Consider the following 24286-nt stretch of genomic DNA (forward strand, 5'->3'; position numbering starts at 1 on the left):
GCACCTTTGACGCCTCATCAGCTTCCCTCCATCACCACATCTCCACCCACTGTGCAGACACTTGGATCGGAGAAATATCGCCCGGGTCCACGCCACGGCACCTGTCAAAGCACGCACTGCCAGAGTCAATCTACTTGCTTCCCGACATCCCTCCCCCCAAACTCTGCTTCCATCCTCCCGTCTGCACCTGCCCACCAACAACACACCTACCTCCTCCTGGCAACTGTGCGACTTGTTGCCTCTGCCGGGCGCGAGTAACGACAGCAAACAACAGGCACGTCTGAATCGGCATCCATCTGGCAAGTCTACGTGCAAGGTGAACGGTCCGTCTACAGCGCGCTCCCTGCAAGCAGGGCGTGTATCACTGCCGAGCCCTTCCGTCCTCATCCTGCACCGCGTCTGGATCCGTATAACAACAACCTTCTTCGCCGGCATCAGCTATCGGCGCGACGGCACTCGTGGCACAATCAGCTCACAGACTGACCACCGATACAACTCCCGCCGTGAATCACACTCGACCGCCCCATCGCGCACTTGAGTGCCGCCGCATTCGATACTTTTCCTGCACCTCGGTCACACATTCCTTCGCGGCAGACGTTACAATGTCACATTCTAGTCCTCTCGTCCCCACGTGGCAAGGCCACATTGCGTCGACACTTGATGCTCTCCTACTTTTCGAAGCCGCCTTGAGCGGCCGTATCAACCACGTCCCTCGCCGCCCGCACGACAGGGAGCGTCAGGAGCTCATCAAGAGCGGCAGCGTCTTCATCTACGAGGAGCACGCATCTGGCATCAAGCGTTGGACCGATGGTGTGTCATGGAGCCCAAGCAGGATTCTGGGAAACTTTCTCATTTATCGGGAACTGGACAAGCCCTTTCCACCCGGTGAGAAGAAGCGCGCCATTCGCAGGAAACGAGTGGCCGCTGGCTCGTCTGCCGGCGTGACCAAGACCGAAAGCACCTCGCGCTCGGGCAATGGCGGCTTCCTCTCACATGCGTCGGACAACACCAAGGACATCGAACGCTCGCTTATCGGATCGCTGGTGGACTCGTATCCGTTCAAAGACAGCGGCCTTGTCAAGAAGACCATCAGCATCACCTATCACGGCATCCCGCACCACCTTGTCAGCTACTACAGCGTCGAGGACGTCCTTCAAGGAAGCCTCGTCACCCCATCCAGGGATAACATGTTGAGGGACATTGTCCCCCGTGTCGAGCTCATGACGTCTCAAAATTTCCGAGCCCCCGTCGATGAGATTGAGTACAATCCAGACGGGACGCCAACTCTCCTGTCTGTGCACGGGAGCATGGGCGAGTACTCGGGCTCTGGCAGCATCCTCCAAAGGGCTTGGAGTGGCTCCATGCAGCCCATGTCGGGCCCTCCATACTCTGCTCCCCAAGCAGCACCTTTTCACTTTTCCCACAGCCAGCAGTCGCCTTATGGGAGCCAATTGGCCCACGCCATGTCTCACCCCATGGCCTCACCGATGCCGCCGCCACTGCCTTCCTCAATGTCGCTTCCGGTCCCGGCTTCCATCCCTCCGCCAAGCTCGGCGGGCATGCCGTTCGCTCCACACTCTCAGGGCAACTACGCCCTCGACCCCAATCGCGCAGAGCGTCTCGGTGGTTCTGGATCAGGCATCGGCAGCGAGTTTCCTCGGAATATGCCCACGCAGAGCGCCCCGCGACGACACTCGGCCTTCGATGCAGCTGGATCGGCGACTGACTTGGCGGGCTTGCCTCTGGGGCCGATGGGCGAGGCCCGCGCTGTCGTCGGCGGCGGCGGCGCGTACATGCACCCGCCGCAATCGCAGTATCTCCTTGCTCACAGGCCCTCTTCGTTGCCCAACCACGACAACCAGCTTTACCCGTCGTCGCGCGAGGTCAAGGTTGAGGCGAGCGCCATGGGCGGTGATGATGGCGGCACGCACCCGTACGGGCTCGATGATTCGGGCGGCGCTTGGGGCTTCGAATCCATGGACGGTTCCCAGGACCAGCAGTTTTACGGCGGCCAGTAATGACTCAACAGCTCGCGGGCAACGACGTCGACGGCGACTCGCTTGCAGACGGAATACTGATTTCGATGATTGGCGATTGAGATGACTGAACAATGCATCCTCTGGCGTTTGATGGTGGCGTGGATGGCTGGTTTCACTTGGTGGGCAATAATCGAAAGCTCCGGAACCCCCCCGGGACACGCGGCGTTTGCGGCCGGAGTCGAAAAGCGAGGTTATTGGTTGGGTGGCCGTTTTTGCCTCTTGACACGGCGTTTATGGACCTGGCGTTGGCGTACCTGCTCATCGTGTCCTTTTTCTTGGCGACAAACTTCGATTCAAATGGCCCGATGCCCACCGCTCTCGTAGCCCCCGTGGGGCTTCTCCTTTTCGTCATGGTTTGGAACCATTTTCTTTGTCGACTCTACTCGTTTCTGTCCCTTTTTCTCATGGACTATGGCGCTTGTATTTGCGGGATGGGCATCTCCGGAGGACCAGGCATGGAGGATGACATGGCATGCACGGGCTCTCTCACGATCAAGAGGCCTTGGACATTGTTACCCTGGTGGCCCGAATGTTTTCGGTGCTGCAGTGTTTGCGTATACCGGGAACTGAAACGCCTTGCGGCTACGACTTTGGACAATGTGGCGTTGGCTACTGCCTGCATACACACTCGGGCTGTCTCAGCTTGTTCAGTATCCTCAATATGGCTGCATTCTTGTTCCGCACAGTTTGGACTATACTAGATTTGCACGGGGGTCGTGTGCATCCGGCAATGGATCAGGAGACGGGGAACAGGCTGGCCAAGAGAGGGAAAAAAAGAATCATGGCAGAAGACGGGACCCGCGAGGGACAATCCCCAACTGCGCAGATGGGTTTGGTCTTGTTCACCGTATATTTACATAGCTTAATTCTTGGATTCCGAATTGGCATTGGGACTTTGCTTTTTTACCGGGCCTGACGGGCGAAGGCAAATACCTACGGCTAACAGCAAGGACCTGCCGAGAATGTACGTCGGAGTTGCTAATCGTCAACTTACAAGTCTCTACATTGGATTATGTAGGTACGGCGGTCATGTGAGGTTGGCGGCGAGGCCTCGGTGAGTGGCCAATCAAAATCCGCACGACAGGAGCCCACACAAAACCTCGGATCGGAGCCTGACATCTGCCTCTGCCTCCGTCCGCGTTCCCGCGCCCCGAGCGTCTTGTTCTGTGTCGCGCCGGTCGAGGCTGCTCGTGCGCTCCGTACACGCCAAGGGCACATGTGCATTGCGTCCTCGACGCCGGATACGTGACGAGACGGAGGGCACGCAGCCAAGGCAAGCATGCTGGCGTATCCGAGGCCCTACTTGCACAGCATCAGAACGAATTCGCACCCTCCCTTTCCTCCTCCATGCTGTCGCAAACCGTGAGCCGGATAGGCCTGGGGCTGCCTCAGCTGCGCCAATGCAGCATCCTACCCGGGCGGGCCGTCTCGAGCACGCCTCGGCGTGTGGCCCTCCCGCAGCCGCCGTACCCTGTGCCCTTCTGCCGCCTGCCCGCCGCTCGCCGTCTATATAGGTGAGACGTCCAATGCGCCTTGGTGGCTCCGCTTCACCCCGTGTGGACAGCATCTCTGACGTGGACATCTCGGGGCCGCAGCTCCGGCCAGCCGTCTCCTCCTCCTCCGCTGCCGCCCACCAAACCGCCGCGAGCGTCTGTCCGGGATGCGCCCGACGCTAAACCAACAGTCGCGAGCCCGGCCGCCGTCAAAGGCGATGTGCTTCACGAAGATATATACACGATCCCGAATTTCCTGACGCTCACGCGACTCATCGCCGCTCCCGTCGTCGGCTACCTGGTCCTCCACGACGCACATGCCTGGGCCGTGGGCCTCTTTGCCTATGCCGGCGTGACCGACCTTCTCGATGGCTGGATTGCGAGACGCTGGAACCGCAAAACCGTTGTCGGGACAGTCATCGACCCCATGGCGGACAAGGCCCTGATGACCATCTTGACCGTCTGCCTCGCCATTAAGGGTGCCCTGCCTCGTGCGTACCAGGCCCCCTCTCCCCCCTTTCTCACCCTGTTGCCAGCCTCCAGCGGGGATCGGCGGGCAATGAGGCATGTGTTTGATGAGCCGCCTGAGCTAACAGATGGGTGGCGCAAGTCTGGGTGGCGACCATCATTCTAGGAAGAGATGTTGGGCTCGGCATAGCCGCCATCTACTACCGCTGGATCTCGCTGCCGCCGCCCAAGACGTTTGCGCGGTACTGGGACTTCTCCTTGCCGTCTGCCGAGGTGCGTCCGACCACCATCAGCAAGTACAACACCTTCCTTCAGCTAGCGCTTGTCGGTCTGACGACCGCGGCGCCCCTTGTGAGCGCCGACATGACGCCGGCCCTCACACTTCTGCAGTACGTGCTCGGCCCCCGCGACCTCCATCTTTCTTGCTTTCCGTACGTCTGGGTCGGATCTGGTCCTGCTCGAGTCGAAAGGAAGCTGACCGTGACTAGGTACGTCGTGGCAGCAACCACGGTGTGGAGCGGCGCGAGCTATGTCTACAGCAAAGACGCGGTGAAGATTCTTAAATAGGCGTGGCTCTCTTGTGTGTCTGGCCACAATGCTTGGCCCCGGGCTGCAACCCACGGCCGTCGCCATTGACGCATACGCCCGCCTCGTTTTGTCCAGGCGTACTCTGGCTGCCGGCCATGACGCAAGGGCCTAGTTGCAGCCAGAAGAAGTGGCCGCGTCTGGCAGCGCGACGGGCATGATGACACGGTGTGGGTGTAATACTCATCCATGTACATGTGTATGTGCATTATGTCTATAAAGGAAGAGGCTGTATCCCGCCACGCTTGCTCAACCATGGGATTGTACATGTAACATACAGCACAGGTGGATAAATACACACATCTCTGGAGGATCATTGTACTCCTGCATGCCTCTCATGCGCTCATTTTTGAAAGTGACGTGTTTGACAGCCGCCGAAGCCTACACCAAGTCGGTCAAGGTAGATCTGGGCTTGCTTCAGGTCTGCCCTCGGTGGGCTGACGCCGTACATGGGCCAAGAGACGCAGACTTCCCGAGGGTGTGACGCCTTCGACCCGGCGAGCTTGTGCGAGCGTCTCGGGCCGCGTAGCCTTCAGGACCTCCTTCTCAGAAAGCGCCAAGCCGGGAATGGCGTCGTAGTCCAGGTTTAGAGGGATTCGAAGGGCCTCGTCACCGGTGAGCTGCCCACGTTCCGCGGCTTGCATCTTCACATACGGCGCGTATGATGCCTCGACGGCCACGCGATTCCGGATGCGAGCCGGGTACGCCATGATCTCGGGGCAGGCCGCGCTGAGATGATCGAGCTCGACGCGAGAACTGGAGTTGGAGAGGCGCAGCATGTCCATGCCGCTTCGACGTCGGGAGCCTTTCTTGAGGCGGAACCCGCTCTGCAGCCACTGCTCTGGCGTCAGGGACAGCGTGGCAAGGGACGCGGTGAGATCGGCAATCTGCTGTCTCTCATCGCGGAAGGCTTGCCAACGCTTGTCTGAGACGACACCCCAGGTCCTCCCCTTCTCTGTCAGTCGAAGATCGGCGTTGTCCGCCCTTGCACCCAGACGGAACTCGCTTCTCGAGGTGAACATTCGGTACGGCTCGGTCACGCCTTTCGTGATAAGGTCATCGATCATGATGCCTATGTAGCCGTCGGACCTGGAGAGTGACATAGCGGGCAAGCCCAGCGCTGATCGTCCGGCGTTGATACCGGCCACTATGCCCTGGCCAGCAGCCTCCTCATATCCAGTAGTCCCGTTGATCTGACCTGCCAGATACAACCCGGTTATCGCTTTGGTTTCGAGCGATGCCTTGAGGCCCCTCGGATCCACGTAGTCGTACTCGACACCATAGCCTGGCTGGAGCATCTTGACGTGCTCGAGACCCTCGATGGTGCGGAGCGCTTGTTCTTGAGCCTCAGCGGGTATAGTCATGGACAGGCCATTCGGATAGACGACGGGATTGTCGAAACCCTCTGGCTCGAGCCAGACAATATGCCGCTCCTTGTCGGCGAACCGGATGATTTTGGACTCTAGAGACGGGCAATACCTGGGTCCCTTGATGGTTTCGCGAATGTGAATAGTTTTGTCGAGGTTTTGGCGCACGACGCTGTGAGTCGCGTCGTTTGTGTAAGTGATGCTGCATGTCAGCTGATCCCGAACGGAGACACTGTCATTCAGGTAGCTGAAGGGGGTGGGCGGCTCGTCGCCAAGCTGCTTCTGCAGCGCATCGAAGTTGATGGTGCCACGATCCAGGCGCGGAGGCGTGCCCGTCTTTAACCGTCCGAGCCGGAAGCCCGCATCATGCAGAGACTGGCTCAGACCAAAAGTGGCTGCCTCTCCGAGCCTGCCAGCAGGGTAACTTTGCAGGCCAATGTGGATCTCGCCGCCCAAGAACGTGCCCGTGGTGATGATGACCTTGGTCGTTGGCAGAACGCGCCCAGATTCGAGACGGACGCCGGCAATGGACTTTTGTGCACCACCCACGGGCGGCGAGTCATGGGTCGAGACCACAATGTCGGACACGCTGCCAAGGATGATGGAGAGGTTGGGGTACAGGCTGAGCTCGTCCCTCATGTGCTTCTTGTATAGGCCTCGGTCGATCTGAGCACGCGGGCCCTGTAGCGTTGCGAATTGTTACAAGTCAGCGTCAGGCACAAGCCACGGCGGCAAGGGGCGCGGCGACACGAACCCAGACAGCAGGGCCTTTCCTTCGATTCAGCATGTGGAACTGGACGCCGGCTTGGTCGATGATCCTCCCCGCCAGGCCGTCGAGGGCGTCGATCTCGCGTATGATGGTGCCCTTGCCAATGCCGCCGAAGCTTGGATTGCAGGAGCACGTGCCTAGATTGTCCATCTTGGGCGTGACGAGAGCGGTCCTCGCGCCAGCCCTGGCAGCGGCCGCGCATGCCTCGGCGCCGGCGTGGCCACCGCCGATGACGACGACATCGAAGGGCCTGGAGACACGGCCAGAGTCAGCATCAAATCAGCGATTCCCAGGCCTCCGTCGTGTTCGCAAGCAGGGACAAACCAACCTAGCGCCGTCGGCGACCGTCGCAAGTTGGCGAGTCGTCACGACCCGACAGCGTCGCGGCCAGCGCGCCCATCGTGGCCGCGCCAGGGCCCGCATGGCCTGCTGCCGTAGCGGCGTCTGCTGTTGAGCCGGAGTATGGCTGTGCTCGCTCGCACGCTGCGGTCTCCTTGCGCAAAAGTAAAGCGCAGTCTGATTGAAGCCAGTGGCAATGGGTGTGGAGGTTGGTGGTGAAGTGAGGCGGTCACCAAGCAAAGTATCAGAGGGTTCACGCGGAGACGCCAGGTCGGAGTCCAATTTTTTAGCGGGCCACACTCCAAGACGCACACCAACCCACGCAGCCACGGGCTACCCCGGTGGCGATTCAAGACACCCAAACGACTCTGCCGCGAGTATTTTCTGAGACTCGAGTACACAAGATCTGGAGCACCCACAACGCAGGTTCTCGTTGCTCTGAAAGCATGTCGGCCTTGCTCAAGCTTGTACTGTGCCTTCTGGATTCGCAGAAAACCTCTCACGGAGTATACATACACCCGACCAAAATGCCTATCGACGACGACGGGCCCGGCAACAGACACCCAATTGTCCCCAGTCTGCGGACTCTGCCTCATTGTCTGCCGCGACCCTCGGGCCATGAGCTGACCGCATCTACCGCTTCCTCGAGAAAAGTCGCCGCGTTGTGAATCGAGGTGCCCCCCAGTACGACTCGGACGCCAGGAGTCGAGGCATTGACGCCCGCTATCATCTTGGCCTCCTCGTACGTGGCACCGCCGACCATGAAGACGATGATGTCCTGGGGCTTGTCGCGGGTTGAGCCACCACCGTCCACAAACGGATACTGCTGCTCTCTAAGCTTGCCTTTGATGAGGCTTTGCAACGTACTCTCAAGCAGTGTTGTGTGCTGTGTGTAGACGTTCTCGACTCCCTTGAGGCCCTTGAACCTACTCGAGGCGCCTGAGAAGATGCCTGCCGACTCGAACAGTTCAGAGATGCCGCCCTGAGACTGGGACGAGGGTAGCGATGTGTGGTACGACAAGACCGCGTTGACCGCGTCCGCCTGCCGTGGTGTCACCCCCCCTGCCGCCACAAGAAGGTCCGCTAGCATCGGGAGCGCATTAGACGGTTGCTTGTGGTATCGCAGCGCATACAGTGCCACCAGGCCAACTTTGGCCTCTGGTGTCACAGTGGGCGTCTGTATCAAGTTCTGGATGTTCTGCACCAGGCATCGCCCGTTAGCCATAGCCACAAGCTCCTGTGGCCGCTGTCCGTTTGCGTGCCTCCTCAAGGGCATCACTTACTTTGAGATCTCCGCTGTGATTGTCGTTACATGCCAGGCTTTGTTCCGTCTCACTCACCTCGAGCAGCCTTTCGTCGGCGACCCGCCGGCTCAACTCAGAGACCAGAGTGACATGCTTGCTGACATTGCCGCTCAGTTTGCGAAATTCCGGATACTCTTCAATGAAGCGCTTCATGTCGGATATGGAGTCGATGTTGGTATTGCTCTTCGTCTTGGACTGATACTGTTCGACGTATTCTTTGATGGTGCCGCCAAGATCGCCGAAGTTGAGGAACATATTCTTTTTGAAGAAAGGGTCCTGATCCTGCGACAGTACAATCTCTCGCAGTTCCGGTCGGATGTCGGGGACTTGGCTGAGATCTACTCTGCCGTTCTGTATGCCGAGAAGATTGTGCACCATGGCTTGGTAGGTCCACTGCGTCAGCAGAGGCGTGACAGGATCTTCTCGACGGTCCAAGACGAGCAGTATGGGAGGAGTGTCGACTTTTCGAAAGTCGAAGAGTTGATCCTCCTGTGACATTAGGTAGCGGACCTCGGAGGCCAACTTCTTGGCCAGGGAACTATTCTTCTGGTACCGAACAAGAGGCTTCTTCTTCAGCGACAAGAGGACAGCGATGAGGCCCTCGGCGCACCGCTGAAGGGCATCGGGATTCCACGTGTCGGGAGTGCCAGACCATATCCGCCACTGAGGGAGCGAGACACCGAGAGCGAACAGGTCTGGGTTGATGACGGTATAGTCGGCAAAGTGCTCCTGGACAACCTTGACAATCTCGTGATCGTCGGCCTCGGCGAGGCGCTCGAGAGAGGATTTCTTAGCCACGTTGGTGAAGTACAGATGGTACTCGCCGTACTTGGGATCGCGTAGCTCGTCGACGAGAAGCTGGACAGTCTCGGGCGAAGGGCGGACCAGACAGAGGCAGCGCAAATGACGCATTTTCTCGCGACCAGCATTGTCGAGGCGGTCGATGAGATAGACCTCATGGTTGAGCAGAGCCGACTGTGTAACGGCAGTCGAGACGATGGACACTGTTTCACGGTCCAGTAGCAGTATCTTCATCTTAGACGATGAAGCCTCGCCCGGCGGGCTGACAATCTTGGCGATGTAGCCAGCCACGGCCTGCGACACGTCCATGGCAGGCAGACTCCGGCTATTGGCGCAAGTTGGGGAGGGAGTGGCTCCGAGTGCTTGCTCGCGAACGGATGTGCGGCCGCCGGCTCTCCTCGGCCGCCTTGACGAGCGACGACAGTGGCAGAGTGACGTGTCGTGACGCGTGTGTGCGAATCAGCTCAGTCGGCGACTGCTCGCGTCAAGCCGTTGAGTCACGCGAATACCATCAGGTGATTCGACCGCCAAAGCCAGCGTTTGAGCCGTCGTGCATACCTTGCCTTGAGTCGGGATCATCCACCAGCTGCGAAGTGAAGGTTGATGGGTTGGAGCTCAGTGAGCTCAGTGGTTGGCGGAGCTCAGTGAGTTGCCTTGCCTGCTTGGTAGGTCGGTTACCTGCTACCTGTGCAAGTTCGCACAACCTTCTGTCGCGGGCCAGGCGCCTCAGGTACTACCTAGGTACTGCTTCCCCGTACCTACTAGGTAGTAGGTACCTCTCTCGATGCGTAATAGCACGGGCTGCCAGGGGCCACAGAAGCACTCATTTGCGCAGCCACTGCCCCATGGCACCAGGTTCTATCTAGTTATCTATGTACCTGTACCTAACTGGCTACCAATATGTAACGAACGCAGTAGTACTAACGAGTTGGGTACTCTTGCAGCGTGAACGGGTGTTGCAGATACCTTGAAATTTGGTCCTTTTGTACCGGCAGGTAGTATCTAGTATGTACTGCGTACTTTCAGGTGCACGCTGTTAAGGCGCTAGCTTTCCCTACCAGACTCTCGGCCTTTTCACATACATGAAGGGGGTCACTGAGATGGCGCCACAATAGCGCAAGGCCAGAATTTCCACCGCTACGACTGCCTAACCAGCTACAAACGCGTGCAGTCGCGCTGGACGTCACTCAAATCGTCTCTCAAAGTCCTTCGACCTCGGCCAGCGAACACGACCATGCCGTTGGACTTCAGTTGTTCTTCACTTGTAATTTTCCCGAGACGTGCGCACACGCTTGTCTGCCACGGCTGACGCAGCTGAGGAGCGCACCATCCGAGGGATACCTAAGCAACAATCCCCCGTAGCTCAATTAGCCAATCCTCGGCCCTGGGCCTGGTATCCGAGGGCCTGCTCATAGCCCACTTGCGGAACGAACATGGCATCCGGCGAGGCTTGCCCTCCAAGGCTCGAGCCGACGTGAGTTTCCCCACGAACGATCCCAGGTCTCTTGCTGATACCTAGGCCGGTGGCCGCGCCACAGGCTCTCCTTCACCCAAGGCCTGGTCGTTGGGCAACTCTCCGTCGTGCTCATTCTGGCAGCTTTCATCAAGTTTTTCATCTTCGGCGACCCCCCTTCTTCAGACGTCACAGCATCGCTCAGGGCCACGGAGCGGAGGGCTAGGACGCTCGCCCACAAACAGTCGCTGCTGACACTGCGGTCCCCTGGCCAGCGCCATGTCTCCCAGAGCCAAACCCTTGGCCGCAAGAGGTCGACGGTCCTCCGGAATCCGCCGGCATTGACAATCGGCTCCATTCTCAGCAAGACATACTACAATGTAGACGGCCACCAGCCCGAGAGTCTGGATTGGTTCAACGTCCTGGTGGCCCAGACCATTGCCCAGTTCCGCAGCGATGCTCAGCATGACGACGCAATCCTCGACTCTCTAACCAAGGCTCTGAATGGCACTTCGCGGCCCGATTTTGTGGACGATATCCGCGTGACTGAACTCAGCCTTGGCGAGGACTTTCCCATCTTCAGCAACTGTCGCGTCATCCCAGTTGATGAGGACGGCCTGACACTGGGCAATGGAGTCCGGTTCGATGCCGCGAGCGCCGCGAGGGACGGCACAAGGCTTCAAGCACGAATGGATGTCGATCTCAGCGACATGCTTACCCTTGCTGTTGAAACGAAGCTTCTCCTCAACTATCCGAAAAAGCTGTCCGCGGTTCTACCCGTCGCACTCGCTGTTTCCGTGGTGCGATTCAGCGGCACGCTATCAATCTCCTTCATACCCAGCAACCCATCTCAATCCACGCCGACAATGATGACCTTCAGCTTCCTTGACGACTACCGCTTAGACTTCTCCATTCGCAGTCTCCTGGGAAGCCGCTCTAGGCTACAGGACGTGCCCAAGATTGCGCAGCTCGTCGAGGCACGCCTCCACCGGTGGTTTGATGAGCGTGCCGTTGAGCCTCGATTCCAAGAGATTGCTCTGCCCAGTCTTTGGCCGAGAAAGAAGAACACACGAGGCCCCGATGATGCCATGGCTGACGTTGGGAGCGGGTCTGTCGGACGGTCAAGGGGCAAAGATCTTGGCCGTGACACGCGCGACGGGACACGACTGAGAGAACCCGACAGTGCAGAGGAAGCGAGCGACATGACCCCGCCGGTCAGACACCGAAGGCCGCAAGGGCCAAGGGAAGACGATGACTTTCCAATGCCGGGGTCCCTCCCAGGCATACAGTTGCGATGATGCAATGGCCTTGTGCTGGCTAACATTGGCCGGCATTCTCTGACACGCCTCAACACCTACCGGCGCGGCCTGGACCTTGCGGAGGAGAAGGTGGCGATGTGCGCGCCTCGACGATGCGCAAGCGGGCCGGAGGAGGGCCCTGTTGCCAATACTAGGACAGAATAGCACACAGGACACACAATTCCCCAGCACCAACTTTATTAGACGACAGTCAACGCCATGGGCGAATCTGTCAACGAGTATAGGTTAAATTTCCACAGCAAGCAACCACCGAGGAGCAGGGCATAGTAAAGCACGGTCCATGGCAGCAAGCAACGCGCCTGTTTCGAGACATGCGTGTGCAGCCAGTAGGGCTCAACGACACCCCAAACCCGTGGGAGCCCAATGGAGTTGCACAAGGTGTGGATGGAGACGGCTGCGATGAGGGAGCCAGTTCGCAAGTAGATGAAGGTTGCATAAGCTCCGAAGATGGAGGTGTAAGAGAACTGGAGAACTGATCGGGCGACGGCTACCGCAAGCGGGGTTCCCGGGTGTGTGACGCGGAATTCGTAGAAGTGGTGGACATGGGCTACGCCGAACACAACTGGAGAGAAGAAGATGATGGACCTCATGTCTGAGCCGGCGAGGAGGAGTAAGGGGACGGCAGCGGATCGGAAGAGACATTCCTCGGTAACAGGCCCCTAGAGACCGCGACAATGAGCACGTGGACAAGGGGCTGACCGATCTCTGTGTGTTGAACATACCGCAACCATGTTACGCCATGTCGGCCATTCAGTCCAGACATGATGTACGGGCTCGAGGCGGAGCCATTGGATCCAAAGGCCATCGACTACGAGGCATTCATACAGAGGCCCGGCAAAGAGGAGGGCGGTGAGCAAAAGGCTCTTGATGGTCTCTATGTAGCCAACGGGCCAGTATCCCATGAGGTGAAGGGCGAGGGTGAGGTGATCAAGCGGAGTCTCAGACGATGGGTTTGAGGTGGAGCCGAGAATGATGAAGAGCGTCGCCAGTGAGCAGGCGGCAGTCGAGAAGGAGACGGATCGAATCCTGGCGCGAATGGCTTCCGGTGCGTCTCTGGAACGGGATGGTGAGGCGCGCGTTGCCGCCCAGAGGTGAAGAGGAAGGACGTATACCAGGCAATATACGATCTTTCCCGGCACAGCAGTCAGCGATGGTCGCGAGCATGGAGGGGAGGCGGCTGCTCACCAGGAGGCCAAACGCCTGGAGCTGACCCAGCATAGGCGGGTCGGCGTCGGTAAGGATGGGCCCCATGGCAGCAAGGGAGCGAAGGGCCGTCGATCCGGGCTAGAGATTGTGCCGAACGAGGACGTTGAGATGGCCCCTTGCTCCTCTTGGACAGGGAGAGGACGAGGATGGGATAGCCGCGGAAAGGCGAGTGACGGCCAGTCTTAGCTAAGCATGCGTCCAGGGCCAACACGACGTGCGTAGTGAAAAGTACCTAGGTACCTAGTAGTTGGTATGTGCCCGCCAGGCACATTTTTCAAGTCGGAGTAAAATGTAAAATGTACGATATATACTGGACTACATATCGGTACAAAATACTAGGTACTAAAGTACTATTCAGAATCAGGTGCTCCTGCCACCATTCTCCTGCCCAGGCAACTTGCCTGCCAACTTGGCGGCCTACCTAGGTGCCCAGCTAGTACCTGCCTAGCACTGGTAGGTACCGACCGATGTGCCCAAAATACCTAGTAGGTACGTTTGGAGAATGCGTTGGGCCGGCCATGAGGGGCGGGAAGCTCCATTGTGTCGGTGCATTCTTACACCAGTTCGCTGGGCGGGACTCGCGATTCGACGAGCACAAAAATCAATTAAGAACCGGACCCCTGATTGGTGTTGGACGACGCGACGACGCGAGCGCGCGTCTTGGTAGGGGTGCCTCCAGCCGGGCCCCGGCAACACAGCCCGGAATGGTTCCAGAGGCTCCTCGCAGCATCATAGTGTACATTGCACATAATTGGTGAGGCAAATAGGTATGGTACCCGTGCGATTGCCAGGAGTCCGCCAGTTGCCCGCACGGGGTGCAAAGTAATACGGAGCAAGGCTCATGGGTTCCCGCGCCTTGGCATCCGATCCAACAGACCTGGCAAGGTCTCAGGCGGTCAACGGAGGATGTGACAGAGTCGGTGAGGAGCGAAACGAAACAATGGGGCGCCATGGCCGGGACCCCAGCCGGCCGGGTTCGGTTTCAGTCTCGGTCGGTCGTCTCTGGTGCTCCTCCAGATCTGCCCAGGTGCGACCTGTCTGGGCTCTACCTAGGTATTACGGGACGGCGTATGACTTGCTCCACGGCCCATCCTCGCAGTGCTGATCGGGGCCATGAACCATGAGGGACTGGGTGAGGGCTCAGAGTCAAATGAATGAGACGAGACATGCGCCCACATACGCCCATTGTGATTGTATTGTGTCCATGCATCAAGTCGTGCAGCTGGCTCATTAAACACTGCGCCGCTAAAATTGAGGCGGCTGCATAAGGCACTATCGCATGCCCACCTCACTGGGCACGTTGCTGTTGCGCTTGTGGAAAGGTACCTCGCGTACGCCACGTACGAGCCTTCCAACACTGTATGCTGTCGTCACAGGGCAGCATTCAGGACTGTGCAGCCCGGTCACGACGCGCACAGTGTGTAGGTTACCCTGATTGGGGCGACCGGGGTGGCCCCCAGGTCCCTCCACGTCGCGAGGAACTGCAAGCTGCAAACCCCTGGCCAAGCTCCAACACAGATAATCGTCGAGCCCTCTCCCCCCTGCCCTGTGTCCTGGTGGCCACGATTCGCACACCGCGCCCGCCGGCTGCGCGCGCCGCCTCCGCTGCCGCGCTGCCAGTGGTCGGATGGCGGCGGCGCACCGGACGAGGTCCATGCCGTCCATGAGAGCAGGGCGCCTGCAGTGGCACCCCCGGAGAGCCGCCCGGCAGAACGGCCAGACAGACTTCGGCAAGCTACCTAGGTAGTTTGGGTCGAGTCGGCGGCCAAGACGCAGCCCGAGGGGTGCCAGGGCAGCCGTCTCCAATCGATCCGTCTCCTGGCGGCTCGTCGTTTCGTCTCCTCCTCCCCCTATGCATCTCTTCCTCTCCCCCCATACATCACCGCACGCCTTCACAACGGGCCTCCGTCTTCGCTCTTTGGCGCGCCCAGTTCACTGCAACCCGTTGACCGAGCTCTTTGCTTTGGCCGGTCCTCTTTCTCTCCCTCGTTTTGTCACTCGCCTGTTCGCTTCTTTGCTCGCTTTTTCAATCCCTCGTCTCGCTCTTTTCATCATCCTTTTGCCAAAATACTTGCTCCTCTTTCGCTTTGACATAGACTTAATTCGCTTCCCTTTTCTACTTTCTGCTTCACCTTCACTATCCTCTGTCACAGTTCTCCTCGGGACACGACGACCACGATTAAGACTACGGCTTACGACTCGCGCTCTTCAAGCGGTTGCCCTTGTACAATTCCGCCACGGCCACGATTTGCCAATTTACTCAACAACATAGACATACGGCGCTTCCAGTAATCATAATCCCGACCGAGCAACAGCCCCTCCACCCCTTGCAACAAGAACCAGACTCTCAGTGCGCATTGTTCAGCCCACAGAGAGGCTCGTCGTCCCCTCCGCAAAGGCCCAGGCCTTGACGCGACTCCCCTGCGTTTCACCCGCGACGTCGGCCAGCCTGCCTTGACAGGTGGACTTCTGAAGTCGCAACCGAGACTCCCGGCGTGCACAGGTGCCAACCACCAAGGTAAAGCAAGGCCATGGGCCTGTGCAGTGCGACCCGTGTTGCGTAAGAGGCAGTGGGAAGGCGAGAGCATGTCGACTCCGCCGCCGCCGCCGCCGCCATCCTCGCCGAAGCGCCGGGCGTTGCATGAACGATCCCCCTCGGAGCGCAATAGGTTACAAATTCGTCTCGTCCCGTACAGCCCGCCACGTCTCAGCTCTGATGCTGCTTCGCCCCCTACGTCCGCCGCATGCCCTCTTTCGCACACATCTGACGCCGTGGTCACCACTAAACACGGTCACTCTCCTCACCAGGGCGACCAACTTCCCGAGCCAGCCTCGACCCAAGCCCGCTCCCCTAGCCCGACCAGCGGCTCCAATGCCGCAACAAACTGGACGACTCTCTCCCCGTCGTCACCGTCACTGTGCTCTTCGCCTTCTCCCGGTAACCTCCTATCGCACGCAACCCCGTCTTGTTCTCCGCCGCTTGCCGCTCAGCGCCGGCCCAAGAAAGTCATCAGTGTGCATTCGGACAAGACATTCAGCCTGGTTCCTCAATCTGGCTCCGCGTCGTCTGCAACCGACTCGTTTAGATCCCCGCGCTACTCGTCAACAGTCCATAGCACCTCGTATGACTTCTCCTCGTCAGATCTGCTAGTCGAGGACCGACCAAGCTCACCCCTGACGCCGCTTCCGGAACAGCCACCCAGCTGTGACTCTCCTGCATCCATCAGTCTAGGTCATTTCGGAGACTCACCCTGGAATTATCGCTTTGTCGGAGGCGTGCGTAAAGTTCAGCACGCTGTCTCGAACCCTGTTCCTCCGCCCGGCGACACGGGGCCTCAAGCCAGGCGTTCCCTGAGCTCTTCACGGCCGCCCTCTACACTATCCGAGCGATCCAATTTCAAGACCTACGTCTTAGCCCCAGCGGCCGGCCCTGTTGGCTCCAGCGCCACGCTTGACAGCTGCGAAGGCGTCTCCAACCAGTCTGTCATTGATCTGGAGCCAGCCAACATTGATATTTTGGGCGAATCATCTTCTGACCAATCCGCCGACGACCGTCAAGCGCCGCCAACCGCCGGGAGTGAATCGAACTACATTCTTCATGGTGGCCAATCTCCATTGTCTGCTCCCAGTGCTATCGCGGAAAGCTTGAGACCCGAATACTCGAGGGAAAGCTTGCTGGTGCCTCCACTCAGGACGGTAAAAACGGGCGCGCCCGATCGCTCCATCCTGTACCGGGCACGCTCCCGTGACTCAATACGAACTGCGTCTCTGAGCTCCATCTCAACAGCGGTCATTGAGGAGGCTACCCGCTCGTTGTTCGCCGGTGCTGTCGCCATACACATGCCGGGTAGCACCTCTGATGGTTCGTCGAATGTCCTTCGCGCGACGGCAATCAAGTCACCGAGGAGGGCTTCCCAGAATCAGCACTGGAGTTCCGCCTTGTCAACGGTCATTTCTGAAAGCGAAGGAGGCAGCGCTGGCCCTTCCCGTTCGCTCTCGCCATTGAGCCCCGCGGGCCACCTCGCAGGACGCGATGCTTCACCCATCGCTGACCGGTTCTATGGAGCGGCCGGAGCCTCAAGTTTGGCCCGAGAGGAGCATATAGATTTCCCTTCATCAGCTGCTTGGCGGCCAGGGTCACGCGAACAAGGCAGCAACACCATTCGGCTCATTCGGGACCAAGATGAACACGGCGATGGCCTCGCAGACCTGGAGGAATTAAATGGACCTTTCCGTGCGCGGCTATACAGCTTCCTGTCTACTCATTCCTCGGATCGCAATCTGCGATCCTCTGGCAGCTCGCGCAGCAACAGTCTCAGTCGATCTTCTATTCCCGCTTGGGCTAGGTAAGGATGGATATGGGTGCTAGCTCGACTGCCGAGGGCTATTGAAGAGCAGGCGTCGCTAACTTGCGGGCAGGCTCTATTACGGCAGCGGGGAACGCCGCTTCCTGGCTGCGCAGCTATCGTCTGAGTCGCTGTACTCTATTTTCGAGGAGGGCGCTCGATTTGATGCCTCGTTAAACAGGTCGCCCAGCGCCGAGAGACTGCCCCCAACCGTTCAGAACCCCCGACGCCGCCCAAGAGAGCAGTTGCGGCAGAGCAACAGGTCCCGCCCCTCGCAAGACAACGCCGATCAAATAACCCCATGTCCGCCTTTACCCGTCGCGTGCATTGTACGGAAACAGACATCAAGCATCTGGTCTCCACACCTTGCTCGAGACAGGCGGTTCAAAAGACATACCATTTGGGAGCCTCCTTCTACCATCTGGTCTACGGACGAGCCCGCATCTATGGCTCGAAACATCCAGCCCATCTTATTCGTGCTGGGCTTTGTATTTCCTTTTGGTGAGCAAATGTACACTCCGGTGGCCCATCACACCCATGAATCTAACGCAGCCAGCTTGGATGGTGGCATCTTTCCTGCCGCTCCCATCGCAACCGCTATGCGACATGACGGAGGCTCATCAGAGCACTGGTCATCTTGACCTGCGACCGGAAGCCAGTCGAAATGTCTATGCTTCTTGCGCTCGCCGATACAGTCGCGCGCAATGGTGGAGGAGCCTTAACAGAGCCATGTCCGTCGTCGGGCTATTCGTCGTGGGCGCCATCGTGGCGCTTATTGTTACCGGGGTCAAGCAGCAATGGAAGTCATGATTCACGACGGTTGGTGACCTCGAGACGAATTGGTGCGGTGGCGAGACGGCCGACATCGACCACGAAACAACGCTTTGGTGACGATTTCAGACGAGATAACGAAACATATTTAATGCGTGCTTTGTTGCACTCAGAAGCCAGTTCTTGGACATCCCCCTGTCGGTTCGATTTTTTTTCCGGGCCCTTCGGTCGATACGATTCAGAAAGCAGGCGCTCCCCGGCTTGCCCAGAGGCAGCCTACTTCTTCTCGGTGTATTTGGCGAGGGCGACATGTTGAATGTTCACACGACTTGATGCTAAGCTTAGGCAAAAAGATCAGTCCAAGGAGACTTATCGCTGTTCAGTCAAGTTTCTACCACGACAACGGCTGCATGGCACTTGGACTTTATGATAGATGTATATGGATAGATACTCTCCGTTGTAATGGATACGCTACGACGAACCAGTCAAACCTCACCCGTGAGTATATCCAATCTCGTGTACGCACCTCGAGGTGGTGCACTAGCCCTCCTGGGCAGTGACGCGTCTGGGCGCCCGCTTCTAGCCCGTCTTCTTCCTTTGGCGGGCTTCGACTTCGGCCCTGATCTCCTCAACGGCCTCGTTTACATCGCGCTCGAGGTCCTTGGAAATGCCCAAGATCGGATCCTTTCCGGTGAGGCTGTCTGTGCTGATGGACCTCACTAACCTGGCGCTGACTTTGCCCTGCCTCTTCTCGAGCAGTGCGCGTAGCTTCGCCTTTCCTGGCGATGCGAAGAAGACCAAGGAGACGATGGTCCAAACGAAGCCATAGAAGTACACACGGCTCCATGCCAGCATCGAGCCACGAAAGCTGAGAACCAGGAACGGGGTTGTGGCGAAAGAGAAGGTGAGTTGCGTAGCCACGAAGCTGGCGGCATCATAGTACTTCTTATGTGGTCCAGGCCCGCCAGTGACAGGATCGAGAAAGAATGGTCGCACAAGGCGACGGAAGTCTAAGGCAAGTCAAGTCAGCATGGGCATCGACGCCGTCGTCGCGCACAACGGAGGGCATGCCAAATATCAACTCACTCTTGGCGGCTGTTTGTATCAAACTGGCGAGCACAAATGCCATGTAGTAACCAGGGTAGAAGCCGTGCCAGAAGGCACTTGTGACAAAGGTCGTCATGCTGGCGCGAAAGCCGGGCTTCTTGCCCCTCGGCGTTACGCGCAAGTAGACGTAATTGCGCAACCAGTTGTTCGTGTTCATGTTCCACCCGGCGAGGTAGCTCCTTGGATTCTGGGCGGTCTCTACCATCCAAGGGTCGATGTTTTGCAGACGGTTCCACGACACCTTGCCGGTGACGGGATCGACACCATTGTAGCCCAACCCGGCGAGAATGCAGGAGCCTTCCGTCAGAGTCCACACGCCGTAGTACTTGAGTCGCGTCACCAGATTGACCATGTACATGATCCAGATGCGATGGAGCAGGCTGCGGCGCATGTACGAGTCAGCAACGAGCTGTTCGTGGCCGAAGCGGCCAGACAGGGCGACAAAGAGGCCGATCCAGATCAGGCCACTGGCAGCCTTAAAGGCGGCCGGAGTGCCACTGCGAGGGATCTTGCGCTTTTTCCTCACTGGTGGTTTCTTGGCCGGGTCGATGTCCGCGGGGACGTCAAACATGGATGTGTCGATCCAGCGGCGATATTCGGCGTAGTCAAATGCCGGGCCGGCGAGCAAGCCCGGGAAGAAGAGGACGTAGGCCGCGAAGTCGAGAACAGACGGCAGATGCGGCAAGGCCCGGTCCCGTTGCAGGTCGGTCAGCTTGTCGGGTGACAACTGGCCGTCAGCAACGTTCCAGCAGAAGGCGCTCAGCTTCATGACGAGCACCATCTGGGCACCGGTGATATCGACGGACGAAGGGCTGTCAACAGCTTGGCGATGGATGTGGCTGATTGACATGTGGCCCATGACGAAGAGGAAGCCGACCCATGGCATGTACGGGCTCTTGCGCAGGTACTTTGCGATGCAATAGGCGCCGGTGGCGCTGAGGCACAGCGTGAAGAGGCCACTCCACAGGTCGAAGAGTCCGACCAGATAAAACACGGCGGTGCTGCTCGGTCAGCGGGTGAAGGCTGGCCCAGATAGCTTGGGCCGTACCTTATGATGAAGAGGTTCTTGCGCAGGGGTTTCGCGTCCGGCACACGCTTCAAGAGGCCAGCCAGTGGATAGGACAGGAGGAATGAGAAAATTATCTTCACTGAGAGACTGGCAGGTCAGCGATCACGACCCCTCCTGGCATTTGCAAGAGAGGAGCAGTTGTTTGGCTATCACACGAACATTCATCGGGCGAGGCACCAGCGCTTGCAGAGAGCGCCTCGAAGGCTGGATGGAGTGAGCAACGATTCCTGCGATGTCTGGGGTGATGGCGAGGACTGACGCCGATGAAGGAGCCGCAGCATCGCGAGGGTGGTGTGGCGGTATGCGAAATCCTACACGGAAGTGACAACGCCACGGAGCCCTTGGTGACGGCCGGCTAACGCATCGTGAGCCGGATCAGGGAGGAGGAGGGGGGAGTGTCGATGACGGCGCACGGGGAACGGCGGGCAGGACGGCTTTGCGAACCGAGTGAAGCAGGATGCCTGGACGTCTCTGCTTGATTGATGGCTCCAGCATCGCCGCCGACGGGGCTGGGCCAGTGGCATAGAATATGCCTGCTGCTGCTAGTGGACTAATTACGCCACTCAAGGCACATGGGCACTACGGACGGTGCCGATTGGTGGGGAGGCGTAGCTATTTAGACAGAGAACTTGTAACAGTCGGCTGGACCTGGAGCCTTGACGGCTACGTGGCACGCACGTGACGGCCGGCCCGCCGGGGCATACCTCCGGCGGGTCGTCGGCGAAACGCCACGTAGACCTTCAAGCTTCAGTCTCTGACCTATAGTGACTGTAGCAGCAGCCGCCGGACTATACAGCTATTGACTCTCTTGCCTGACTGACCAGTGAGACCTATTGTCATTACAGAACTACTATTTACCCACGCCCGTTTCTCTATTTGGCCACGCCGCGCTACGGCGCTAAGGCCTGCTAAGCCATTAGCTATAAGGTAAGGGGTTAGCTATAGACCGACCCCTAATTAAGTCAGTTACTTATAGTTAAGCCGAGCTATTAATATAGATATATAGCCTTTTCGAAGGTATATTTAAAGATAATAAAGGTAGTAATTTTAATTAAATTAAGTAATATATTAATAAGTATAATTATAATATAATAATTATATAGGCTTATAAAATAATTAAATAAAAGTATAATAATTAATTAGTCTATTTATAAATTAGATCTTTATTTTAATCTTAAAGTTAAAATTAAAGCTTATTAATCTTAGCTTTAAGAAATAATAATAAAGTAAGCCTTTTTACTTTATAAATTAAGCTTATTATATAAGTATAGTATTTAATAAGGTTTTCTTTATTTAAGTATTATAATTATCTTATTTCTTTAAAGTATTATTTTTAATAACTATAGTTAAATATTATATATATACTTTATATATAAATATTAGTTTATTATATTCTTTAAATTAAATTTATTTTATTATAATTTATTATTTTCTTTATATAATAATTTAATTATATTTATTAAATAATTAATAAATAGCTATTAATTTATAAGTCTTTTAATAATAAATAAGCTTAAGTATATTATATTTATAGTTTATATAAAAAATATATATATATTATTTTATTATTATTTTTCTTTTCTTTTTTTTATTATTTTTATTTTTATTAATATTTTTTTAATGTTTTATTAACTTTCTTTATATTATAATACTCTCTTTTTTATTATTAAATTACTTTTAAGTTATTAATAAATATATTATAAATTATTAAAATATAAATAATATTTATATTTATAATAAGAAATTATTATTATTTATAAAAGACTTTATTATATATATTATTTTTATATAATTATTAAAGCTATTAAAGAAATAATAAAGTACTTATATAAAATACTTAAGATTAATTATATATATAAAGTAATAACTTTATATTATTATATATAATATATTTAATATAAAAATATTTATTATTAAATAAATAATAAGATTTTATTACTATTTTTATTAATAATTTATTTATTAATCCTTTATAATATTAAATATTAATTCTTAAAGTCTAAGCTTAAACTTAATTTAAGCTATTTATTAAGTTATATAATACTATAAAGTAAAAAAGGTCTTAGTTTATATAAAATATTTAATATATAGCTATATAGACTATATAAAAAGATATAAAAAATATTTTCATATAATATATATAAATATACTATATAATATATTATATAAATAAAAAATATTTTCATATAATATATATAAATATACTATATAATATATTATATAAATATATATATATATATTATATAGCTATTTATTTTAAAAAACATTACTTTTAGATATAATAAAAAGGTCTATAAAAGCTTTTTATATTACTAAAATATAAAATATAGCTAATATATAGCTATATAGGCTATATAAAAATAGATAAAAAATATACTATTATAAAGTCTATATAGATAAATATTTATCCGGTATATATTAATTTTTTTATATATTAAGTAAATATTTATTTAAAAACTTTATTATAGCGGATAGTCTATTAAACCGGCGGGCAGTCTATTATACCGCTAGATAGTCTATTAAAACGATTTTTACTATTTCTAGCTAGACTTAAGGTCTTTAATCTAATATAAAGTTAGCTACGCTATATAGAGCTATATTTAGCTATACTTAGCGATAGCTATACTAAATTAAGCTAAATTTAGCTAAATTTAGCTATAGCTATATTAAATATAGCTAAATTTAGCTATAGCTACGCTAAATAGAGCTAAATCTAGCTCTTTTTAGCTATAGAGGCTAATATTAAACCGATAAAGAGACTATTAAATTAAAGGCTAGGTCTTTTTAATTATATATAGGACCTTTCCCTCTTAGTCTAGAGAGGATAGAAGATTAAGTAATTTAATACCTTTATTATCTCTTTTATCTTATTTTATTATTATCTATCTTATTTCTTATATCCCTATTTTACTATTATCTCTTTCTTTTACTACCTTTATCCCTCCTTTTTATAAAGGGGTATTATATAAAGAAAAAGGAGTATTATAAATATAAAAATAACTAGCTTATTTAACCTTATTTTACTTCTTTATAATATATTTAATATTAATAAGTTAATTAATTTTTATTTATTAAAGCTAGCTTTATTATAATATATATTATTAATTAATAATATAATATAAAAAAGTAATAAATAAGACTATATTAAATAAACTAGCCTTTTAATTAATATTTATAACTTTATAAATAAAAGTAATTTAATAAATAATAATAAAATAATAAATAATAATAAAATAATAAATAATAATAAAATAATAAATAATAATAAAATAATAAATAATAATAAAATAATAAATAATAATAAAATAATAAATAATAATAAAATAATAAATAATAATAAAATAATAAATAATAATAAAATAATAACTTATTACTTTAAGTATAAAATAAATATATCTCTTTAATATATTTAATATAATTATATTTAATAATTATATAAAAGAGAGTTAACTTTATTAAAGACCTTAAAGAGATTAATTATAGTTATTATTAAAAGGATTATAACTTTAATATTAATTATTATATTAATTATAATAAATAAAATAAAATTAATAAAAAAGAAATAATTTATTTAATTAAAGTAAAATAATTAAATTATTTTTTTTATTTATATTTAAGGTAATTATAAATTAAATAAAGTAATTCTATATATAAAGAATAAAAACCCTTATTATATAAATACCTTAGACCTATATCTTTTTTTAATTAATTATATATTATTTAGCCCGCTATAAATAAATAAGGTATATAAGTATAGGTTAGTATAAGTACTTAATTATATAGCTATTATTTTAATATAATATAATAAATACTTATAAAATATAATATATTATAGTTAATACCTTTTAAT

General features: G+C 53.2%; 7 protein-coding genes across 7 annotated transcripts; 4 read left to right on the forward strand and 3 right to left on the reverse strand.

Moving 5' to 3' along the window:
* Window positions 1-602: 602 nt before the first annotated feature.
* PLICBS_002301 (uncharacterized protein) lies at window positions 603-2018 on the forward strand (the record flags this gene model as incomplete). Its single annotated transcript, XM_018321944.1, has 1 exon — window positions 603-2018. One exon carries the CDS (start codon window positions 603-605, stop codon window positions 2016-2018), a length of 1416 nt encoding a protein of 471 aa, XP_018179424.1.
* A 1368-nt stretch (window positions 2019-3386) lies between these two features.
* PLICBS_002302 (uncharacterized protein) lies at window positions 3387-4567 on the forward strand (the record flags this gene model as incomplete). The annotated part of the gene is made up of 4 exons (XM_018321945.1): window positions 3387-3553; window positions 3635-4023; window positions 4143-4431; window positions 4489-4567. The coding sequence occupies 4 exons, from the start codon at window positions 3387-3389 to the stop codon at window positions 4565-4567; spliced, it is 924 nt and encodes a 307-aa protein (XP_018179425.1).
* A 413-nt stretch (window positions 4568-4980) lies between these two features.
* On the reverse strand, window positions 4981-6871 carry PLICBS_002303 (uncharacterized protein; the record flags this gene model as incomplete). The annotated part of the gene is made up of 2 exons (XM_065599994.1): window positions 4981-6633; window positions 6707-6871. 2 exons carry the CDS (start codon window positions 6869-6871, stop codon window positions 4981-4983), a joined length of 1818 nt encoding a protein of 605 aa, XP_065456066.1.
* Window positions 6872-7652: 781 nt separating this feature from the next.
* Window positions 7653-9474, reverse strand: PLICBS_002304 (vacuolar protein sorting-associated protein 45; the record flags this gene model as incomplete). The annotated part of the gene is made up of 2 exons (XM_018321946.2): window positions 7653-8258; window positions 8401-9474. The coding sequence occupies 2 exons, from the start codon at window positions 9472-9474 to the stop codon at window positions 7653-7655; spliced, it is 1680 nt and encodes a 559-aa protein (XP_018179426.2).
* Window positions 9475-10598: 1124 nt separating this feature from the next.
* On the forward strand, window positions 10599-11916 carry PLICBS_002305 (ERMES complex subunit mmm1; the record flags this gene model as incomplete). Its single annotated transcript, XM_018321947.1, has 2 exons — window positions 10599-10639; window positions 10704-11916. 2 exons carry the CDS (start codon window positions 10599-10601, stop codon window positions 11914-11916), a joined length of 1254 nt encoding a protein of 417 aa, XP_018179427.1.
* A 785-nt stretch (window positions 11917-12701) lies between these two features.
* PLICBS_002306 (uncharacterized protein) lies at window positions 12702-13032 on the forward strand (the record flags this gene model as incomplete). The annotated part of the gene is given in 2 exon segments (XM_065599995.1): window positions 12702-12855; window positions 12875-13032. 2 exon segments carry the CDS (start codon window positions 12702-12704, stop codon window positions 13030-13032), a joined length of 312 nt encoding a protein of 103 aa, XP_065456067.1.
* A 5807-nt stretch (window positions 13033-18839) lies between these two features.
* PLICBS_002307 (lysophospholipid acyltransferase) lies at window positions 18840-20717 on the reverse strand (the record flags this gene model as incomplete). Its single annotated transcript, XM_018321950.2, has 5 exons — window positions 18840-19270; window positions 19347-20368; window positions 20416-20515; window positions 20596-20640; window positions 20696-20717. The coding sequence occupies 5 exons, from the start codon at window positions 20715-20717 to the stop codon at window positions 18840-18842; spliced, it is 1620 nt and encodes a 539-aa protein (XP_018179430.2).
* Window positions 20718-24286: the final 3569 nt, after the last annotated feature.

This window comes from Purpureocillium lilacinum (assembly GCF_023168085.1).
Source record: "Purpureocillium lilacinum CBS 284.36 DNA, scaffold_2, whole genome shotgun sequence".
In the NCBI taxonomy this organism is placed as follows: domain Eukaryota; kingdom Fungi; phylum Ascomycota; class Sordariomycetes; order Hypocreales; family Ophiocordycipitaceae; genus Purpureocillium; species Purpureocillium lilacinum.